Genomic DNA, 20,792 nt, shown 5'->3' with positions numbered 1-20,792 from the left:
GAGAACCTTTTCACACTCCAGATCGCTTACATTAGCATCTCAGTATTTCCAAAGTGCAGCAGGCCAAACTTGAGAACCATCTCTCTCAAAGCACTGCCTGGCAAACCACCGTGTGTGTGCCTCATCTGAGGATCGTTCTGAAATGCAGACTGACAGGCCTGAGGTGGCTTTAATCTGCATAGCTACCAACCAGGTGCTGGGGCTCCCTGGGCCACCCTGAGCAGTACCTGCTCAAGCACTCAACAAGTTTGAGCCTGGAGACAGGCAGTTCCTGCTTCCAGTTTGTGTTCTAGTTAAGGAAGGATAGTTTGCATGAAAACAGTTACGGTAACAATGGAGTAATGGCAGGGATGGAGGAGGCGGTCTGTGAGGGGTACCTTATCTTGGAACAGAGTTTTAGTTTGTGGTTTAAGAAGCCTCTAACTGAAGGGCTGGGAAACGTGGTCTAAAGAGGGAACGGCCTGGCAGAGAACCCAGGGGACAACGTGGAAAGTGACAATGACATCTGGACAGTGTGGATGGTCATGATACCATCAGGTACACAGGGCTTTCTGACTGCAGTTAAAAGCTGCAGCGGGCCCAAGCAAGAGCATGCCGTAATCTCACTGTTTGCTTTCGTCAACTGCCCCCAACCTTGAAAAGGAAGACAAAAATGGGCCTTTATGTGTAAAGGAAAAACAAGGATTCATAAATATTTCAGGACAAATAACACCAAGAAAGGCTGCTTTTATCCTTCTGGGGCTAGCGGCCATAACTTACCATCAAGGACATTGAGGCCTGTAACAATCATTCCTTATCTCTAAATGCCACCTTCCCTGTAACTTAACTGTCCCCAGGAGCACTGGGCTTGGCTTAACTGCAGCGGTCTGCAGTTACAAGGTCTGCCAGCAGCAGGGAAGGACAGGCCATAAAAGGTCGGCATGCCTCACCCTGACCTTTGTACTTTTGGGGTTCACCTCCCCCTGCCTGGTGCTTTCTCCTCTGTCCTATCCAGCCTTAAGGTGAGATTCAAATTAAGAGAGCAAAAGGATTAACAGTGTGATAGGTCTTAACTCACTGTCGCTGTAGCACGCAGGTGACTCGTGTATTCTAAAGGTTCTCTTCGGGTTCTAAGACCACAGGCTGTACTGCAAGGACCAGAGAAGTGTCCGCTGTGGGACAGGATGTGTTTACTGAGGCAAATCAATAACTCCATCAATTACCCAGGTTTGTCAGGTTTCCCAATGAAATGACAGAAAAACACAGCTTTTGAGAAAGATTTAATTATTGTGCATTATATGGATTGGGGGAGGGGCTACCACCTTGATGTGAGTTCTGGGGATAAAACTGAGGTCACGGGGCTTATGTGCTAAGACCTTACCCACTGAGCTGTCTTGCTAGCCAAGAAGAACATAGCTTTTTAAATGCCAATGAATCACATTTTCCACAAGTATTAAGACTTTAATGTCTCCGAATAACAACTTTTTAAAATGCACTTCTTATTTATTTTTGGTTTTTCAAGACAGGGTTAATTTGTGTAGCCCTGGTTGTACTGGAACTCACTCTGTAGACCAGGCTGGCCTCGAACTCAGATATGTACCTGCCTCTGCCTCCCAAGTGCTGGGATTAGAGGCATGCACCACACCACTGCCTCTAATTTAAGAATTTGTGTTTTAGTTGTCAATGAACAAAGAACATATATCTGATTCACCAGGAAACCAGGAAGGAAGGCCTTTAAATCAAACTAGAAAACTGCCATTGTTGGTGGGACGAATGTGTATGAGCAGAGCTGTGGCCTGCCCATGTCTGAACAGTGTTGCTGAGGTTTACCGGTTTCTCCGGAACTTCCTGGAAGAACAGGTTCCCTGGCTACCATCGGAAAGGCACTTGTGCACATTTTCAATTGGGAAGGTGACTGCAAGACAGAGGACAATACTGACCCATTATCACACTAATGACCCAAAGCCTGGATGTAAGAAGCTATTCAGTTACACTGCCTGTCAATCAAGGCAGCCGACTCATTGCACAGCTTGGCCATGTACGTCACTGGTTTTCAAAAGGCGACTCCACGTCCCCCATCTCCACACACACCGTCTTCAGCTGTGAATAGTACTCAATCGTCACTCGGCCGTTCTCTCTGCCAAATCCTGAAAAGACATGGGTCAGGCTGAGTGGTCACTACAGTGGTCTGAGTCAGATTGCTTCAAAGGCAGGCTGGGCCGGGCAGGGTGGGGAACAGGTCCCCTGAGCAGGCTCGTCTGTGGAGCCGGGCCAGCCAGTGTTAGGACACTTGCCAGCAGAGTACCTCAGGTGCCTGCTACTCTGCACAAACGTCTGAAGAATATTCCGTCCTTTGAAGGAAACGTGTTAAAGGCAGGGGCAATAGCTCAGTTGGTAGAGTAGAGCGCCTGCCTACCAAGCACAGAGCCCTGGGTTCAAGCCCCAGCACCATTAGCCTGGGCACAGTGCCACACACCTATAATCCCAGCACTTCCCACAGCCGAGGCAGAAGGAACTCTGCTCCACTATGAGTTCAAGGCTAACCCTGGATACATGAAACTGTGTTCTCCATCCCCCCAACCCCTAGCCCTAAGAAAACAAGAAGCACGTTAAAAGCAGCCTCTAAAACAATCAACCTGACAGCCCTGAAAAGCAGTGTCCATTAAAACTTGGCCATGTAACAAGATTTATTAACCTCTAGCATGTGCAAAGAGCAGACTCTCAGTTCCTCTGAAGTCCCACGTGTGGACTTTGTATTATGCCCAAGCCCACACTGGCTAAGGGTAAAGGCCGGGCTCTCTGCGGATCTACCCAGCTCTCTTCACACACTGCTGTCCTACTCAAAAGGAAGGAAAACTGGCCTGGGGTTGGAGGGCCCTAAGCCTACACCACTAATAAAAATCACTGTGACCAGTAGGGTTTCATTAGGGAATGCAAGGACGGCGCTAAGTATGAGAGAGGCCTATCCACGCCCACCACTGCATCTCCCTGATATTAAAGTAGCCATAGACTATGGGCTAGATTCTCAAAACTGTGTCCAAACCAATTTTTAGTTTAAATGAAAAGTATGGGAAATGAATGAATACAGGCACCACAGTACAAAGAAAAAAAACTCAAAGTGACAGTTATATCACTCTGCCTCAAACCCCCAGCACACTAGACCACACATCTGTGGTGACAGAAATCCACAAGCAGCAGCTTAGGGGACCATTTTAGATCCATCTAGATCAGAGAATTGTGCTGAATACCTAATGAGGGCGCAGAAGATTAAAGCAGTTAAAACAAGCTTTCTGGAACAAGACTTTAGAGACACCCACGCCCTACTGATGGACATGCTGGACCGGAAGCCCCATAGGAGCGTTTAATGCTCAGGGTAAGAAAAGGTAACATGGCCAACAAGACACACCCTGAGACAAGGTCAGCAGTTCACACACCACACTACACAACAGGGCTGTCTGGCGGTGCCTAGCCTGCACTCCAGTGAGGCAGGGGAGGACTGAGTCTTTTGTATTTCCCAGGCTTTGCCAGGCCAGAGTCAGGAGCACTGGCGAGCGGGTACTGGCTAGGATGGCATCCCTGCAAATCTGGTTTGTCTGCATTTCCCGACGCCTCACCTGACTTCTTGTATCCACCAAAGGGCAACTCCACCGGGCTGACGTTATAGTTGTTAATGTAGCACGTTCCGGCCTGCAGCTCAGCCGCCACCCTGTGCGCCCTCTGAATGTCCCTGTTAGGGAAAGACAGTATTTGTCATTAACAAATTTCCTCAGAAACCTCAGATTGAAATCTAAGGGTCCTGAAATCCTGGCAAACTGTTGTTTCTTCAAACTACTTGAAGCCCTTTCAGACAGACCCAGGTTTAAGAGTCTGTAAACCAGGTGGCAGTGAGGACACCACTGTTCAGTGATGTGGGACAACTACAAAACCTCACACACAGGGCTAAAAGTGGAGCATTCACTCACACAGAACACAGATTTCCTAGGACAGAAATATGTCTCCATGATCCTGGGTTAGACAAAGGCTGCTTAAGTATAAACAGCCAAAAGCAAAGGGAAATCCACAGAAATGCGAACCAAAACCACAGTGGAAATGCGCTCACACCAGGAGGATAGCTGAGATGGAGACACAAGGGCTGATACAGGTGTGGAGAAATTAGAGCCTTTTATAAGAGAGAGACAGACAGACAGACACAGACACACAGAGAGAGAGACAGAGACACAGAGACAGAGACAGAGAGAGACAGAGCGTCGAGCAAGCACGCACACATGTCGGGTGGTCAGAGGACAACTCTGAGTCAACCCAAGGCCCACCTGTGCTACAGAGCCATCGTGGCCAGTGTTGGTAACTTAGAGAACCTAACTCAAAGAAGGAAGGAAGGAAGGAAGGAAGGAAGGAAGGAAGGAAGGAAGGAAGGAAGGAAGGAAAGTTAGGAAGGAAGGCCTAGTGATACTAGAGATAGCTCAATGTAGGACACTTGTTTCCTATGTGCAAGGCCCTTGGCTTAATCCTTAGTACCCTCCCCCCAACACACACAGACAAAGGGCACTCAGTCTCCAAATCAGAAAAGCAGAGGGCCAAATGCAGCCTTGGCATCTTCTAAATTAAGAAGCAAACTGGGTTTAACTCAATTTGATCCTCAGCCCCAGAAAGAAAACAGAAGCAAGCAGAGATGCTGCTGGCTCTAACAACAGCAAAGTGGGGAGCAATGGGATGGTTACATCCTCAAGAGACACCCTAGCCCGTCCCTCCCAGGATGCTGTGGGTGTCCTGACCACGTACCTGGTAAAGACCCCAGCTGCTAGTCCAAACGTGGTGTCATTGGCCCGCTCCAGAACCTCGGCTTCAGTCTCAAATGTTAGAATGGACATAACTGGCCCAAAGATCTCTTCTTTTACACAAGTCATGTCATCTGTGCAATTAGCTGCGGACATTCACAACAAAACCAGAGACAGTGAGGGGACCATAATCTCATATACCCAAAACACAGTGAACAGTGTAGTGAACGGGGAGACACACAGCTTAGGGAGAAACGATTCATAGGATATTGCCACTGTGGACATCAATTGGGCCTTCCCTGTGCATGGCAGTTTGGGTTAATAAATATTAGAGGGTCATCCTCTGTGCTTCTAAAACCACTTTTTAGAATTTCTAAGGCGGTTTCCAGTGAGGTAACGGATTCCCTTACAGAGATCTTCACTACAGTCTCAGCAACACTGCACAGGAAGTTTTGAGGTGGCGGCACATGTCAGGGACATGGAGCTCGAGGAGGAGGTTTTGAGTACTGTTAGAAACACCGGCTCACCATGAAGTCTAAAAAACAGCTACTCATGGATTTACAAAGATGACAGTTCTAAGATCTCTTCAGACGCAGGAGGGAGGAGTGGAGGGAGGGGAGGCGGTGGTCGGGACATAAGAGAATAAACTTTTTAAATGAGGAAAAGAAAATTTCCTCAGAGGTGGGTTACACTTGAGACACTGTACACAGCACGCCGCAGCAGTGCACTTGAGAGACGCCAGTGCTCGAGGGTTAAGTAACACTTAGATTGTGCTTACAAACAGCTGGTAGTACTCCAAGTCTTTGAAAACTAAGAATCCACCCATAAGCTTCTTTAATTGCTCAAAACAATTACCCAATCATCTGTGAAAATATTTACAGCTTACAAGGCTGTAACACAGAATGGCTCTGGGCAGTGAGTTTCACACTGGAGAGCGAAGGAACAGCTGACACATGACAACAGGAAACATGCCTGTGTGGAACAGACCAATCCTGAATCTGAAGCAAGTCACAGACAGACTCTCGAGTTAGTCCTAACCTGTCATGTGCAAAGTCATGGCAACAGTGAGTCTGCGGCAATGCACATCTCTAGGTCCCAGGCTCTAAGAATGACAGGCAGAGGTCTAGGGCAGGGACCAGAAATCTGAACAGAGTTTCCAAGTCACTTGTATGTTAGAATACAAGGCAGCTTCCAGCATCACAAGAACAAAGGGTTAGTTCCCTTTTCTTTGCCTAGCTTTGCCATCTGCATAAAGTCTACTTAACCCCAGCACATAGAGAACTCTACTAACATGGCCTCCATTCCTTCTTCTCCTGTACCACACAAACCTGCTCTTCAACAGACTTGGCTGCATACTTTATTGTCTAACCCCTGTCTTTCACTTAGCAACATGCGAATGTTCCCTACTCGTTCAATTACACCTAGCCCCATCCTCAGTCCGGATGTACGCTCACAGCTTTTCAACATCAGCGGCTATGCCTTTCGGCTGGAGTGTTGAAAGGTTAACACCACTAGCACCAGGGCGACGGCTGGAATCGCCAGAGGGTTTGAGTAGGATGCCTATGTACACCTGACTGTCCAAAGCTGAGGGGTTTTTTTTGTTTTGTTTTCTTTTCTTTTCTTTTTTTTCGGAGCTGGGGACCGAACCCAGGGCCTTGCCCTTGCTAGGCAAGCACTCTACCACTGAGCTAAATCCCCAACCCCCCAAAGCTGAGTTTTAAGAGTGAAAAGATGGACTAAAACTTACCAAAATTTCATCTAACAAATTGGTTTTGTCATATTGATACATTATAGTTCAAAGGAAAGGTGTGGTTTACATCACTGAGGATGTCATCACCCTAATTTGTTCTTTAATCAAACCTGTATTTCTGAGTTTTGGGGTGGTTTTTTTTTTTCTGTTTTTAGCTTGTTCCCAGAACAGTGGTCTCCAGCAAACCAATACATATGGCTGCCCTAGTGTAGGGGCACCAGGGGCTTCAAGAGTAACAAAGTACTTCACAAGCCTGGGTAGTGGGGTCATTCAAACTGCCAAACCTTACTCTAAGCCACTGCATATGTTATAAATATCCATTTATAGCTACTTAGTGTTTAATCCAAGCCAATTAAAAGCGAACAAGACATACTTAAAATGCAAGGTGTCATGTAATATCCATGTTTTAACTTAGGATCCTCCGGGGCATACGGCTCTCCACCACACAGCACAGTGGCACCCTAAGAGAAAGAGAACAGGCAGCATCTTCTGTACTGAGCATACACTCCATGTGCGATCCCCAAAGGCACAGTGTGGCCTGAGCAAACACATGCACACCTACCCTCCCAAAGCAGAACACTCGGGGACAGTAAGCACCAATGTCAGGTAGAGAGGGAACAGGGTGAGGAGCCACGCTAACCCTCCCTTACCGTTCCCAGCTCCTGTCATTTCTTACCTGCTCCTTTGCAGACCTGACAAACCCGAGGACTCGCTCCAGGTGCGGGGCATTGATGAGTGGGCCCATCCTTGTATCTTCCAGAAGTGGGTCCCCAATCTTTATCCTCTGAGTCTGCCTCACAACTTCCTTTGTAAATGCGTCAGCAATTTCCTTTTGCACAAACACTCTAGTGCCGTTGCAGCACACCTAAAGGGGACACGAGACAGACATTTGTGTATGGGATGAAAACAATGGGGGGAAACAGCTAACAACTTTAAAGGAGTCACGATACAGTTTTTAAAACGTTTTATTTTATGTATAATGATGGCGCCTGTGCACCACATGTGTGCCTGGTGCCTGTGGAGGCCAGAAAAGGGCACTGCATTTCCTCAACCTAGAGTTCCGGGGCTGTGAGCTGCCTTGTGGGTGCAAGGAATCAAACCCAGGTCCTCTGCAAGAACAGCCAGTGAGTCATCTTCCCAGCCCCATAACACTCTTTTTTAAAGATTTATTTACTTATTTAATGCATGTGAGTAAACTGAGCCGTCTTCCAGCCCCTATTTATTTGTGTATGTGAGTACACTGTCACTGTCTTCAGACGCACCAGAAGAGGACATCGGATCCCATTACAGATGGTTGTGAGCCACCATGTGGTTGCTGGGAATTGAACTCAGGACCTCTGGAAGAGCAGTCGGTGCTCTAACCGCTGAGCCATCTCTCCAGCCTATTCTCTCTCTCTCTCTCTCTCTCTCTCTCTCTCTCCTAGTTTTAGTCTCTCTTCCTAGTCCTTTTTTTTTTTAAGATTTATTTATTTATTTTCTGTATATGAGTACTCTGTCATTCTTTTCAGACACACCAGAAGAGATCATCAAATCCCATTAAAAATATTTGTGAACTGCCATGTGGTTGCTGGGAATTGAACTCGGGACAATACTCTTAACTGCTGAGCCATCTCTCCAGCCTAGTACCTGAAACTTTTAACTTGGCTTGTTTTTCACAACGCTATTCTAGGACCAGGTGATTCAATACATTGTGGATAAGAAAAGCTAAATCTATCACTATCAGGAAAGGAAACTACAAATGATTTAACTGAATGACTTTGTGCTTATTAATGCAGATAAAAAAAAAAGGGGGGGGGGGGGCCAGGTGGTGATGCACACCTTTAACCCACCCAGCATTTGAGGCGGATCTGAGTTCAAGGTCAGCCTGGACTACAGAGCAAGTTCTGGGGCAGCCATGATGTGGGGTGCGGGGGGAGCTACACATAGAAACCCTGTCTTGGGCTGGGGAGATGGCTCAGTGGTTAAGAGCACTGACTGCTCTTCCAGAGGTCCTGAGTTCAAATCCCAGCAACCACATGGTGGCTCACAACCAACTGTAATGGGATCTGATGCCCTCTTCTGGTGTGTCTGAAGACAGCTACAGTGTACTTATATAGAATAAATAAATAAATAAATCTTTAAAAAAAAAAAAAAGAAACCCTGTCTTGAGGGGGGTGGTATCGCTATGTGTCTGTGCACACAGTCATGCATTCTCTAGCCTCGGCCTGAGCGTTAGGAGCAGAACGCCCACCGCAGTAGCACTCACGAGATAAGCACTAAGATCCTGGTTGCTCTCTCCCTTGGCAGTAATAGGGGGTTAAACTCAGGATCTCATAAATGCCAGGTAAGCATTTATTCTACCACTGACCTACAGCCCTGGCCAAGAACCTGGACCTGGTTTCTAAGTATCTTTCACTGAAACCAGCACTGGTTTCAATGGCTAATTCCAGAGTTCAGCTGGAAAAAAAGAACAAGATAGATCTACAACACCTTAATGTGCCAGACATCAAAGAAGTTTCTCCGGTCAGAGAGGAAGAACCCAGCAGGATGGCACATACCCGTGACCCCAGCACATGGGAAACTAGGTATTCGAGGACAGCCTGGGCTACTCAGGGGGACTTTGTCTCAAAACGTCAACACTCACGCTGTAAACAATGCCAATTACTCCAGTTACTTCAGACTGCACCTACTGTTTGGCATTGTGCGTGCACCGGATTCCCACACTGTGCCGTATAAACGTGTGTGGCTTAGAGAAACAGTAACTAAGGCTGACGAGAGGGCTCGCTGGCTTTTGCAGAGGACCCATGTTGAGTTCCCAGCACCCACAGGGCACCGCTTCACAACCTTCTGTAACTCCAATTCCAGGGGACCAAACGCCCTCCTCTGGTCTCTAGGGACACCCGGCACACATGGGGTGCAGAGTCACACACTCAGGTGAAACATTAACATGCGCAAAATAAGTTCTAAGAATTCTTTGAAAAGAAGCAGCACCTGAGCAGGGGGGAAACAAGCAGGACACTAAATCTACCCTCGTCGACGGACACTGTGGATTCTTCCGGGGTTTTTATGGAGTTATAGCTCCTGTCTCGGACCCTGTGGGAGGCAAAGGCTCCACACCGCTGTACTACTTTGGTCCTTTCAGCTGGATCTTATCCCAGAAAAAAAAGAAATTGTTTTCAATTACTAAGATTTAGTCAAATAAGTGGTCAAGTTTTAGTAAGGGTTACAGATGGAAAAGCAGTAAAAACCAGGAAGTTAACACCAATAAGAATAGTTACAGAGCTGTGCTTAGTGTGTGTGTGTGATACAGGGTGATAATTCTATAAAAGATTGTGCTTTTTGGCTGCACTGGAGTATTTCATAGTTACAGACTTTGTGCCTACAAAGATTACAACACGCCAGGAAAACTTAGCACTTACACATTGTGCGTGTAGGCAGACCGAGAGAAGGGTGAACATGGTAGCTTCTGCAGTGGTTCTCAACCTGTGGCAAGTTCTCTCTCAAAAACTATTCACGTTACGATTCACAACAGTAGCAAACTTACAGTTAGAAGGTAGTGACGGGAATAACTGTGCCTGGGGTCACCACTTGAGGCTCTGTGTTAAAGGGCTGCAGCGTTAGGAAGGTTGAGAACCACGGTCTCATAGTGATCCAGGGCAAGGACACACGGGAAGCCCTGTTCTATTTGCTCAACTCTCCTGCGAATCTCAAAGTGTGTCCAGCGTGTGGAGTGGGCTGCTGGGTCAGAGGAGGGGCGCTCCCTTCCCTGCCTTCGCGGCCCCTTCGGGAAGAGTGCATACCTGTCCTTGTGTGAGGAAGTTGGCCAGCAAGGCCCCCTTCACAGCATTCTTCATATTACAGTCAGAGAAAATGATCAGAGGAGATTTGCCCCCAAGTTCCAAAGTAATGGGTTTGATTCCTTTAGCGGCCATCTCCATGATCTACAAAGCAAAGCAAGGCATTTGGAAGTTTAGCGTAACAGCCTATTGCTAGGTTAACTCCCCTCAACCCACCAGGCCATTTTGATCTGACAGAGCCACATCCACTTAAAATATTCTTTGGCAAACGCTTATGAGAATTTACAGAACATCCCTTAAGACGCGAGACAGGAACTCACTTAAAACCTACTGGCGAGTCCCGGGGCTCTCACAGCCAGGAGTTTGGTTTTAAACTTTTATGTTTAAGGCTTGGAATATATATTCTGGTCAAAGTAATGAACCTGAAGGAACCTGAGGAAATACTCTTTCTTCTACATGATGTAGTTAACTCACTGAACAGGAGAAGTGCCAGCCCAACCTCGGCTCATGCTCTCTTTCTGCCTCATACTTCATAGGAAACTTTAGACCAGCAAAACTGCTTGGCCCATTCCCAATATAAATTAGGAATCCGAAATATGCAAGCTACATGGTGGGCGGGATCAGCTTGCCAGAGCTAGCCTTTTGTTAAACCATTCCCTTGGTTTCGTCTGCGCACCTTCATGCCAGTGGGCACGCTTCCAGTGAAGGAGACTTTGGCCACATCACGATGCTGACACAGAAACTGGCCTGTGGCAGCCCCACCTTGCACCACGTTGAAGAGGCCGTTAGGCGCACCGGCTTTGGTGTAGATCTCAGCCAGGAGCAGAGCAGACACAGGCGTGAAGGGAGAGGGCTTAAAGATCATGGCATTACCTGTGGAAAACCAAACGCTCCTCTTAGACAAAAGTACATTATTCCAGCTGGTTTCTAGTCTTCCAAATTCACCTAAGATGTTATTAATAATAGAAATGACTAGGACCAAAGTGATGGACGGCTCAGTAGTTAAGAGCACTTGCTGCCCTGGCGGACGGTCTGGGATCAGTTTCCTGCACACTGAGGATGGTTTACAACCAACTCTAACTCCAGATCCGGAGAATCTAGCGCCCTCTTCTGGCCTCTACAGGTACCAGTAGTGTGCAGTGTGTGCACACATGCATATATATATACACACACTCAGGCAAAATACACACACAAAAATATAAAATTAGTTGTTTTATTTTTAAAATATCTTGTTTTCTTTTTTTTTTAAGATATATTTTATGTGAGTACACTGTCGCTGTCTTCAGACACACCAGAAGAGGGCAATGGATCCCATTACAGATGGTTGTGAGCCACAGTGTGGTTGCTGGGATTGAACTCAGGACCTCTGGAATAGCAGGCAGTGCTCTTAACCACTGAGCCATCTCTCCAGCCCCTGTCTTGTTTTCCTGCCTTGGGTTTTCACGTATCAAGGTCTGGGTGCATGCATTATCCCACTTAAAGCTTGCAACTTTAGTGGAAAGTCAGGATAGCCAGTCCCGGCTTTTAAAAGTTAAAGACCAGAGACTTTCATTCCCTTTAATTCCAACACTAGAGAGGCTGACTCAAAAGGACAGCCTAGACTACACTGCAGACACTAGAAAGATGCAAAATACACTGAGACAGGACTTGTGTTCGACCTCAACCCTAAATTCCTTCAGGGGTGAGGCAGAGCAGGGACAAGCCCTAGCCTCTGAGATCTGACTGCCCCAGAGCATAGCAGAAAGAAATGGCAGGTCAGCTGGGAACAAGTGAGGGAGGAAGGCTCTCTGTGGAGGAGGCATTCATTCTTACCACAAGCCAAAGCCGGAGCAGACTTCCAACAGGCAATCTGGAAGGGGTAGTTCCATGCTCCTATCCCCAAACACACCCCAAGTGGTTCTCTTCTGGTGTAGCCAAAGGACCCTCCTGGGAGCTGGATGTGCTCTCCTAGAGGTAAAACAGAATAAGGAACAATGCATGTCTATGCTCCCCACAATTTCCGTAGTACGAGTTCATTCTGGTTCATTTAATTCTCTAAGAATCCCCAGCGGGGGCTGAAGAAATGGCTCAGCAGTTAAGAACACTGGCTGCAGGCTGGAGAGATGGCTCAGCGGTTAAGAACACTGACTGCTCTTCCAGAGGACCCAGGTTCAGTTCCCAGCCCCCACACAGTGACTCGAAAGCATCTGTAATTCCACTTCCAGGGGATCCTACACCTATTTTGGCCCCCACAGATAGGAGGCATACAAGTGTACACAACATACATGCAGGCAGAATAACCTTACACATTTAGTTTTAGAAATAAAAGTGTGCCAGTCATGGTGGTACATGCCTTTAATCCCATCACTGGAGATGCAGAGACAGGTGGGTTTCTGTGAGTTCAAGGCCAGTCTGTTCTATGCAGCAAGGCCCAGGTAAGCCAGGGCTAAACATAACCTTATTTCAAAAATAAACTAAAAAACACTTAAAAACAAACAAAACCATCTCCTGAGCTCTGGTGCCTAACTTAGGTAAAAATGATATGGAAATGAGGGGACAAGGCAGCAGCAGAGGCAGTCTGAGGTCCCTAAAACCCTGGCCTGTTCACCTACTGCATATGGCTGGGGTCAGCCCCATCAACCATTCAAGAAGAACTGCTGCAAACATTTGTTTTTTAAGATGTTTCATTTACCTCAGGCAAGCATCAAACTCACTAAGTGGTTGAGGCTGCCCTTTAACCTTTTGATCCTCCTGCCTCTACCCCCTAGATACTCGGGATTATGGGTAGGCATCACACTGAAGAATAGGCAATATCTGGAATTGGGCTCAGGGATCCACGCTCACCAGGCAAGCACTTAACCAGCTTAGCTACATTCCTGGCCCATCTGTGAACCTGACAATGACACACACAGCATGGACTCTGATGAGCCAGTGTCTCTGTTAGGTCTCAGGTTTCGTGCTGGGTGCTCTCTATGTCCTATCTCTCCGAATCCTTACAACCCAAGAAAGTAAACGTTATCACCTCTACCTTATCTAAGAATGATAAAGTAGGTTTTAAGCCACCCAAAAGGTAACAATGAACTTAAGACTTTGCCCTTCACCACTAGGCTCGGCTCTTCTGCCTTCTTGTCACCTGAGGCGTGAAGCCCGGCCCAGGCTTACCCGCCATGGACGCAGCCAGGCCTGCATAGTATTCCAGGCACTGCCAGGAAGTGTCAACATCCAGGCGAGCCTCAAATATGGACTTCCCGTTGTTGATGGTCTCCATAATGGCAATTTCATCCCTCCGTTCCTTTGGGTAGAACAGAGGAGATTTAATAAATATAGCGTATGATGTCTCAACACAGTATTTAAAGAGAACTTGTCACTCAAGTACTAAACCTAGACAGGGCGGACATTTCCAACGAGATTCTACAGAGTAATGGCGCTGCACAGGGAGACAAAATCCTGCTGACACAGGAGTCTCTTCTTCGTCACCGGGTGACAAAGATTCAGACCGCAACCTCATTTCAGCATCAGTTAGAAAAGGAAAATTGGACTTTGGGCGAATGCGGCTGGCGGTAAACGTACCCGCGTGTTTTCTGCTGAGGGGCAGTCATGTTTCTCCAGTATTACCTCAACGAGCAGGGCGATCACGTCTATACTCTAAAGAAATTTGACCCCATGGGACAACAGACTTGCTCTGCCCATCCTGCTCGATTCTCCCCAGATGACAAATACTCAAGACACCGAATCACCATCAAGAAATGCTTCAAGGTGCTCATGACCCAGCAACCAAGACCTGTCCTCTGAGGGCTTGTTAATCTCTTGTGTTACTCGTCCCCCGGCCGATTATCAGCAACCAAACACTTCATTCCGTGAGCCTGGAAGCCTTCCCATGCTGTTTAGAATCCCCTCTCACTCACTAAAGTCTGTAGTGATGGGCATCGCCCGTAAAAGGAACGACTTTTTTCCATGTTTTGATTTACTGCCCGGTTTTTTTTTGTTGTTGTTTTGTTTTGTTTTTTGTTTTTGTTTTTTTTTTGGTTCTTTTTTTCGGAGCTGGGGACCGAACCCAGGGCCTTGCGCTTCCTAGGTAAGCGCTCTACCACTGAGCTAAATCCCCAGCCCCTACTGCCCGGTTATTAAAGATACAATGACTTGAAAAAAAAAAAAAAAAAAAAGAAAAGGAAAATTGGGGGTTGGGGATTTAGCTCAGTGGTAGAGCACTTGCCTAGGAAGCGCAAGGCCCTGGGTTCGGTCCCCAGCTCCAAAAAAAAAAAAAAAAGAACAAAAAAAAAAGAAAAGAAAAGGAAAATTGGGCTGGAGAGATGGCTCAGCGGTTAAGAGCACTCGACTGCTCTTCCAGAGGTCATGAGTTCAATTCCCAGCAACCACATGGTGGCTCACAACCATCTGTAATGAGATCCGATGCCCTCTTCTGGTGTATGTGAAGACAGCTACAGTGTACTTATATATAATAAATGAATAAATCTCTAAAAAAAAAAAAAAAAGAAAGAAAAGGAAAATTGTACGCACTACTATGGGTGTGTATATAAAACATGTATTTGAGCATATTCTCGGACATTTTGGCATGGCCCAGGCTAGCCAAACAAAGACACCAGGCAGGCTAACTGAAGAGCAAAGGTCAGGGAAAACAGAGATTACATTACCCTAGAAAGAGACCTTTGGAGCTGGGAGTTCCTGTTCCCAAGGCCATCACTTTATACTCTGGGGTGATAACCATAGTGATCCTTTCCTCTCAGTCCCAGAGACTTGATTGAAACCCAATTAATCTCAGTACCTCCCCAGAGGAGGATAGGAAGGCCTGCAGACACTAAGTCCCTGTAGTGCAACCCACTGCATGTACAGGCTGTAACAAACCTTTTTTTCTCTACTCTCCAAAGCCTCATGTGTTCTCAGAACACACGTGTGCACTGATATGCGTGTATACAGATACTTTGGCTTGCAAGCCGGTGAACTCTCAGACCCTTCAGGGTTTCTCACAGCATATGTAACACAAACACACAAAAACCCACCTTACACCCCCACCAAAGACACAATTCATGTTTGGATGGATATTACTCTGAATTTTTCTAGAAGTAGACCTGGTAAACACGCCTGAAAAAGACGGGCTTAAATATCATCAGAAGGGGGAAAAAAGCAGAAACAAAAAATAAAACATGAAAAACGAGCACACGTGAAAAGCCAGCATCCAGGGCTGGGAAGATGGCTGAGCCTGTGAGGCGCCTGCTGTGTAAACACAAGGACCTGAGTTCCAGTCCCCAGCTCCCACAAAATCCAGACACGCCAGCATCAGAGCCATCTCCCCAACACGGGGGAGGCAGATCAGGCAAATCCCTGGAGCTCACTCACAAGCCAATGTAGCCAAACTGAGGAACCCTAGGTTCACCGACAGAAACCATCTCAAAAAGTAAGGTGGACAGAGATCAAGGATATACCCGACCTCACCTCTGCAGGTATTTACACATACATGCACATATACACACAATCATGTACACATAGCATACAGATAATAAATAAATAAATAAATAAATAAATACACTTTTAAGTAAGAATAATTTAAGTTAAAAAGCAAGTAAGCCATAAAGATCATGCTATAATTCAAAACAAATTCAGGAAAGAAAGCATGCCCAGGCAGCTGCCAGGGGGGCACACAGTGAAAGCTTATTTCACCTATCAAGGTCGGCACGGCGTTTCTCCATTGCAGAGAAATGCCATAACCCAGAGCTGCATCCAAGTCTACCTGCAACTCCCCTCAGAGCAGCATCTTCTTGAAAGAAACAGAGTGATACACACCTTTATTATCCGGGCAGCCTCTAAGAGGACTTGACAACGCTCCAAGCCGCTTTTCTTACTCCAGATTTTAAAGGCAGCTTTTGCATTTTCAACAGCCAAATTTACTTCCTTTTCTCCCGAACACTTGAAAGTAGCTATCTCTCGGCCTGTGAAGAAGCAGAAAGTCAGGCTCAGCTCAAGCAGATACAATGCATCTGATTCGTTTCTATCAGCACTCTCTGGGGGATGGATCCCTTCCAAGTTTCATTTAGTTCTTAACTCTTTTTCTGCTTCTTTTTGGTTACTTGGAATCCCTTTAAAGTCCAACAAGGGTTGCAGGTCTTGCTCCAGAAAAACCGCTGAGACGATCTGGTGTCTAAAACTCAGCACGGTCTGAGACTACCTTGCCTTTCCTCTGTTTGATAACTAAGTTTACTAACATTAACCGTCTAGAAGTCATTTCCTGATGCTCCTCAATACTGTCCCTGACAGCCTTGCAAAATCCAATTTGAAAGTCATCAGCCTACTGCTGTAAACTCTCCCTTATCTGTGTTCTAATCAGGGCCTATCAGACTCCTACTTGATGGCCAAGGTTAATTAGCACTTTTAGAAGTTAAAGGCCAGTCTTAAAGTCTCATCTCCCATCCCTATCTTGGAGCATAACAGAAAGATTAGATTTTTTTTTAGACCCATATCTCATGGATCATAACCCAAACTAACTTCACCAACAAAAATTCTTCAGCAGTTTTTCTCAAGGATTTCCCGAGATTTCATAAACGTACTTCTTTGACCAACCAGAGGGGTCAGGTAGGAAAGGAAATGGCTGGAGATCACCTGAAGGCAATTCTGCTTTTGTATCAGTACAGGGAGGGAGGCAGAGCAGCAGTTCCCAGCTCTCAAGGCCTCTGTGGGCAGTTCAGGTCCTAGCAAATCACTTCAGCATGGCTTGGTCAGTGCACTTTTACTGTTCTCACTAAACATGCCCTTCTGATTTACAGAATACATTTTTTCCTGCCCAGAATATTCAATGAGTAACCAAAACAAACACAAAAGTCAACCCAAAAGCCAAGAAACAAAGAACTCTCTTCCTCCTTAGCTAGTGCTGTTTATTCAAGCCCCAGCAGGTCACACGGTGGGGGTAGGGGGTGGGGGAGGTTGGCTGTATCTGGAAGAATGGAATCTTGGAAATCTAGTAAACGGCATGATTACGGTTAATAATACCGTAAAATACATGTTCACTTAAAATCTGCCAAGTGTACAGAGCATGAAAGTTCTCACTACTCAAAAGTGGAAATTACGTGGCGGTAACGGATAAGTTCATTAATTTGACGGTGGTGAGCATTATACAAGATTACACGTGTTTTATGTTTTTTTTTTCCTTGTTAACCTGGAGAGCTGGCGGACACTAAAGCTAAACTGGATGCTGTTGGCTGCTATTTTTTCTTTTCTTTCCCAATTCTTATCGATGTTCAGAAATACCCCTGGACCACAAAGAAGGCCGTATGGGACTTCAGGCACAATAGAAATCACCTGTGAGTCAACAACACAGGGCAGCAGACACTCCTGCAGGACCCGCTCTCAAAGCTCAGAGACACCCCCCCCCCCCAGCTCCTGCGCCAGAATCCTCTGCTCCAGCCTTGAAGTTACTCCCACCGCACCCCAAATGCTCCCTCTTTTCCAGGAGCCTCCCCAGCACTCTGTGCTCCGTGCCGCGACCACGCAAGTTCAGCAATCCATTACGGAGAACTCGGAAGAACTCGGGGCAACAGACTCAGTGCACAGGGCCGGGGAAGGCCCACACCACTCGCGGGCCTCCCCGCGCCGGGTTACCGGTGGCTGGCTCGAACGCTTTCTCCGTGCCGGAGGCATCCACCGGCTCCACGCGGGCCCCGCCGCGGTAGTTGAGCGGCTGCGACACGACGAAGGTGCCAGTGCTCATGGCGGCGACTGCTGCAGGCCGGGGTACGCGGAGGAGCGAGGTCAGCACAGGTCCGACTGCACTGAGAAACATTTATTCTGGGCGCAGGGCGTCCGGAAGCCCCAGCTGGTCACGCGGGGGGCGGGAGGGGATTGGCTGAGCTGAAGAGGCGAGGAGCGGAGAGGGGCAGAGTCCCGGGGGCGTGGCCCAGGGATGGAAACCACGCTGCGCGAGTGTGGAGCATGAAGGGGCGGGGCCTCAGGGAGGTGTGACCCGTGAGTGGGAGGGCGTAGTGTCCGGGAGGAAAGCCAAGCAGGGGCCACTGGGAGGAAGGGACAGAGGGAGGGGAGGGGCGGGGCCGCGTGCCGCGAGCTGTGTGGCGTGGGAGGGGGGGCCAGTGCTGGAGTGAGTAGCTTAGGGCCAGCCAGCATAGTTAAGGGAAATCTTGGCCTGGTGAGAGCTTCTAGAGATGAGGGCTAGAAGCCCTCTGGCCTAGCGGAGAGCATGGAACATCACACCACCCAAGTCCTCCAGGCCAGATCCCCAAGGAGCTCCAGGAAGGGGAATGAGACTTCCTGCAGGTTTTTGCAACATTCTCCTTACTGTATCTCTTTGACCGACAAAGCACAGTGTTAGGGAATGTGTTCTAATTTAGTAAAAATTTTGGTCAATTTTCCCAGCTCTCTATACAAGTTAACCTTTTCAGTGCCTCCGAGATGTTAGGTTTGGGTCCTCCAATGGAAACAGCAGTGCCCGACTAAGAAAACCTAAGCCAAGGCAAAGGGTTGCTTTTGTTGTCATTGGTCAGAAACATCTGGAAACATCTGGCCCTGGTGGTTAACATATGACTGGTGATCTCACTTGACTGGAACAAGAATGGTCATTGGCAGGCACAGAGACACAGGCTGGTCGTTTTATGACCAGTCATGTTTAAAGTATTCTGCCCAGCAATCCCATGTTGGTTTTGTTACATTTAGATCGTCTGATGTATGTTTGAGAAATGTGGCATCTGTTGATCTAATCTCGGCAATAAAAGTAGGGTGTGGCCCGACCCTACAAAAGTCAACGGGAAAATTCGCTCCTAGTTTATCGAGTCAGAATGTTGGTATGAAAATTCATTCTTAATTTTGGCAACTGCTTTTTTTTACAGTCAAGAAAAGGAGAGGGTTTTGAAACTGCCTAAGGGGGGAAGGGGGGTGATGGGGGTTGCACTGAGCAAAAGCTTAAAGAATGTGTAAATTTCCTAGGAAGAATGGTTAATATTGATTGTCTGCTGGATGATTTCTAGAATCGTCTAATAACTAAACTACTGGGCATTTCTGTGGGAGGCTTTCTAGGTTGGGTTAAATGAGATGTGAAGTCTCACCTTAAATGGAGGCAGCACTGCTCCATGGGCTGAGTATAAAGGAGGCAGGAAGCTGAGTATCCACATTCATCTGTGTTCAACGTGACCAGCTCCCTCACTGTCCCTCCAGGCCTTCCTCTCCATGAGGGACTGTATCCCAAAACTGCAACCCATATAAATCCTGCCTTAAGGTGCAAAGTAACACTACTACACAGACAGCCTCATTAGCAATACCAGGGAAGCATCCAGAAGGCAGAGGGTCATCGGATCATCAGGTCACTGAGTTATAAGGTCATCTAAGAATACAGAAGGAAGACCACAGGAGCTCAGCGGGTGGCAAAAGAGAAGCATCCTCAGGTGGGTGAATGCTGTCAGGCAGACATTCTGACAGAAAGACTGGATGGGGAAGGACAGCCCTGGAAAAAAAGCATGCCCAGAAGTTTGCTTAAAGCCACACTGGGGAGACTCTAAAATCCCCTCAGTTCTGTGTTTTCTCTCTAAATAACTGGAGGTACAGAAGAAATATAACTTGATCCCCTTCTCATCTTCAGGCTCCCCAAGGAGAAAGTCCTTGAAAGTCCATCTTCTCATCCAAGGCCATTGCTCCCCACAATCCCCAAGCATCCTGGTGTCAGGGTATGGCTAGAGTTGAGTTGTACATTAGTTACACCCTTACTCATACATAGCACACATACACACACTTTTACTCCCTGAACATTAATGTCTATAACTCTTGTTATTTCTTCAGTAAAGCCAGAAAATGATTCACAAAGAAATACAGAAAGAAAGAATAATTCAAAATCTAATCTGCTTCCTGGACATTTTCCTAGACCTTTTTCTTTATTTTTTTTTTTCCCAGAGCTGAGGACTGAACCCAGGGCCTTGCGCTTGCTAGGCAAGCACTCTACCACTGAGCTAAATCCCCAACTCCCCCAGGCCTTTTTCTTAAAGCAGATTGCATATCAAATTCTATGTAAAATGTGCATGCCCTCCTAGTCTTCATATACAGAGTTTAACTTTCTACCTGTGTGGGTTTCTACACAGCCTATTGCTAGGATAAAGTTCTTCGCGGATATCTGTCGAGAGGCTAATGAGCAGTAATGGAAACCAGAGTCACTGCAACCATGACTCTAGTGAGTGTGTGTCCTGACATGGGACAAGCTTTTCCAACTTGAGAAGATGGCATTTTTCTTTTCAGTAGTTTCGAAGGCTAGGTTTGATATCTATTAACTTGGTGTTAAACAGGATATGTGGTAGTGAGGCAAAAGTCGAAAGCACTGTACAAGTGTTATTACAGGAGCAACACACACACTTCAGAGGCAGAGGCAGAAGGATCTCTGCAAGTTGGAGGCCTACATACTGAGCTCCAGGATAGCCAGGGCTACATAGTGAGACCCTGTCTCAAAAACACATAAACAAAACAAAACAAAACAAAAAAAGGCTGGAGAGATGACTCAGTGGTTAGGAGCACTGACTGCTGCTCTTCCAGAGG

At 47.0% G+C, this 20,792-nt stretch overlaps 2 protein-coding genes across 2 annotated transcripts; one reads left to right on the top strand and one right to left on the bottom strand.

The window, feature by feature from the left end:
- Window positions 1-1,246: 1,246 nt before the first annotated feature.
- Aldh9a1 (aldehyde dehydrogenase 9 family, member A1) lies at window positions 1,247-18,046 on the bottom strand. Its single transcript, NM_022273.2, has 11 exons — window positions 17,868-18,046; window positions 16,059-16,204; window positions 13,422-13,551; window positions 12,093-12,227; window positions 10,957-11,153; window positions 10,284-10,424; window positions 7,181-7,369; window positions 6,878-6,965; window positions 4,759-4,900; window positions 3,594-3,706; window positions 1,247-2,126 (listed from the first exon to the last, which is right to left on the bottom strand). Exons 1-11 carry the CDS (start codon window positions 17,974-17,976, stop codon window positions 2,023-2,025), a joined length of 1,494 nt encoding a protein of 497 aa, NP_071609.2. The 5' UTR covers window positions 17,977-18,046; the 3' UTR covers window positions 1,247-2,022.
- Window positions 13,570-14,233, top strand: Nop10l2 (NOP10 ribonucleoprotein like 2). Its single transcript, XM_039091407.2, has one exon. It carries the CDS (start codon window positions 13,857-13,859, stop codon window positions 14,049-14,051), a length of 195 nt encoding a protein of 64 aa, XP_038947335.1. The 5' UTR covers window positions 13,570-13,856; the 3' UTR covers window positions 14,052-14,233.
- Window positions 18,047-20,792: the final 2,746 nt, after the last annotated feature.

The sequence above is a fragment of the Rattus norvegicus genome, chromosome 13, assembly GCF_036323735.1.
Source record: "Rattus norvegicus strain BN/NHsdMcwi chromosome 13, GRCr8, whole genome shotgun sequence".
In the NCBI taxonomy this organism is placed as follows: Eukaryota; Metazoa; Chordata; class Mammalia; order Rodentia; family Muridae; genus Rattus; species Rattus norvegicus.
The sequence above is the reverse complement of the archived record's forward strand: the minus strand, read 5'-3'. Positions and strand labels throughout refer to the sequence as shown.

Excerpts from the sequence above, each read along its gene's own strand:
- Nop10l2 (XM_039091407.2), top strand. The coding sequence starts at position 13,857 with ATGTTTCTCCAGTATTACCTCAACGAGCAGGGCGATCACGTCTATACT.
- Aldh9a1 (NM_022273.2), bottom strand. The coding sequence starts at position 17,976 with ATGAGCACTGGCACCTTCGTCGTGTCGCAGCCGCTCAACTACCGCGGC. Across the intron at positions 6,966-7,180 it reads TCAGGTCTGCAAAGGAGCAG|GGTGCCACTGTGCTGTGTGG; the intron begins GTAAGAAATGAC and ends TCTTTCTCTTAG. Across the intron at positions 4,901-6,877 it reads CATGACACCTTGCATTTTAA|CTAATTGCACAGATGACATG; the intron begins GTATGTCTTGTT and ends GAATGTCCGCAG.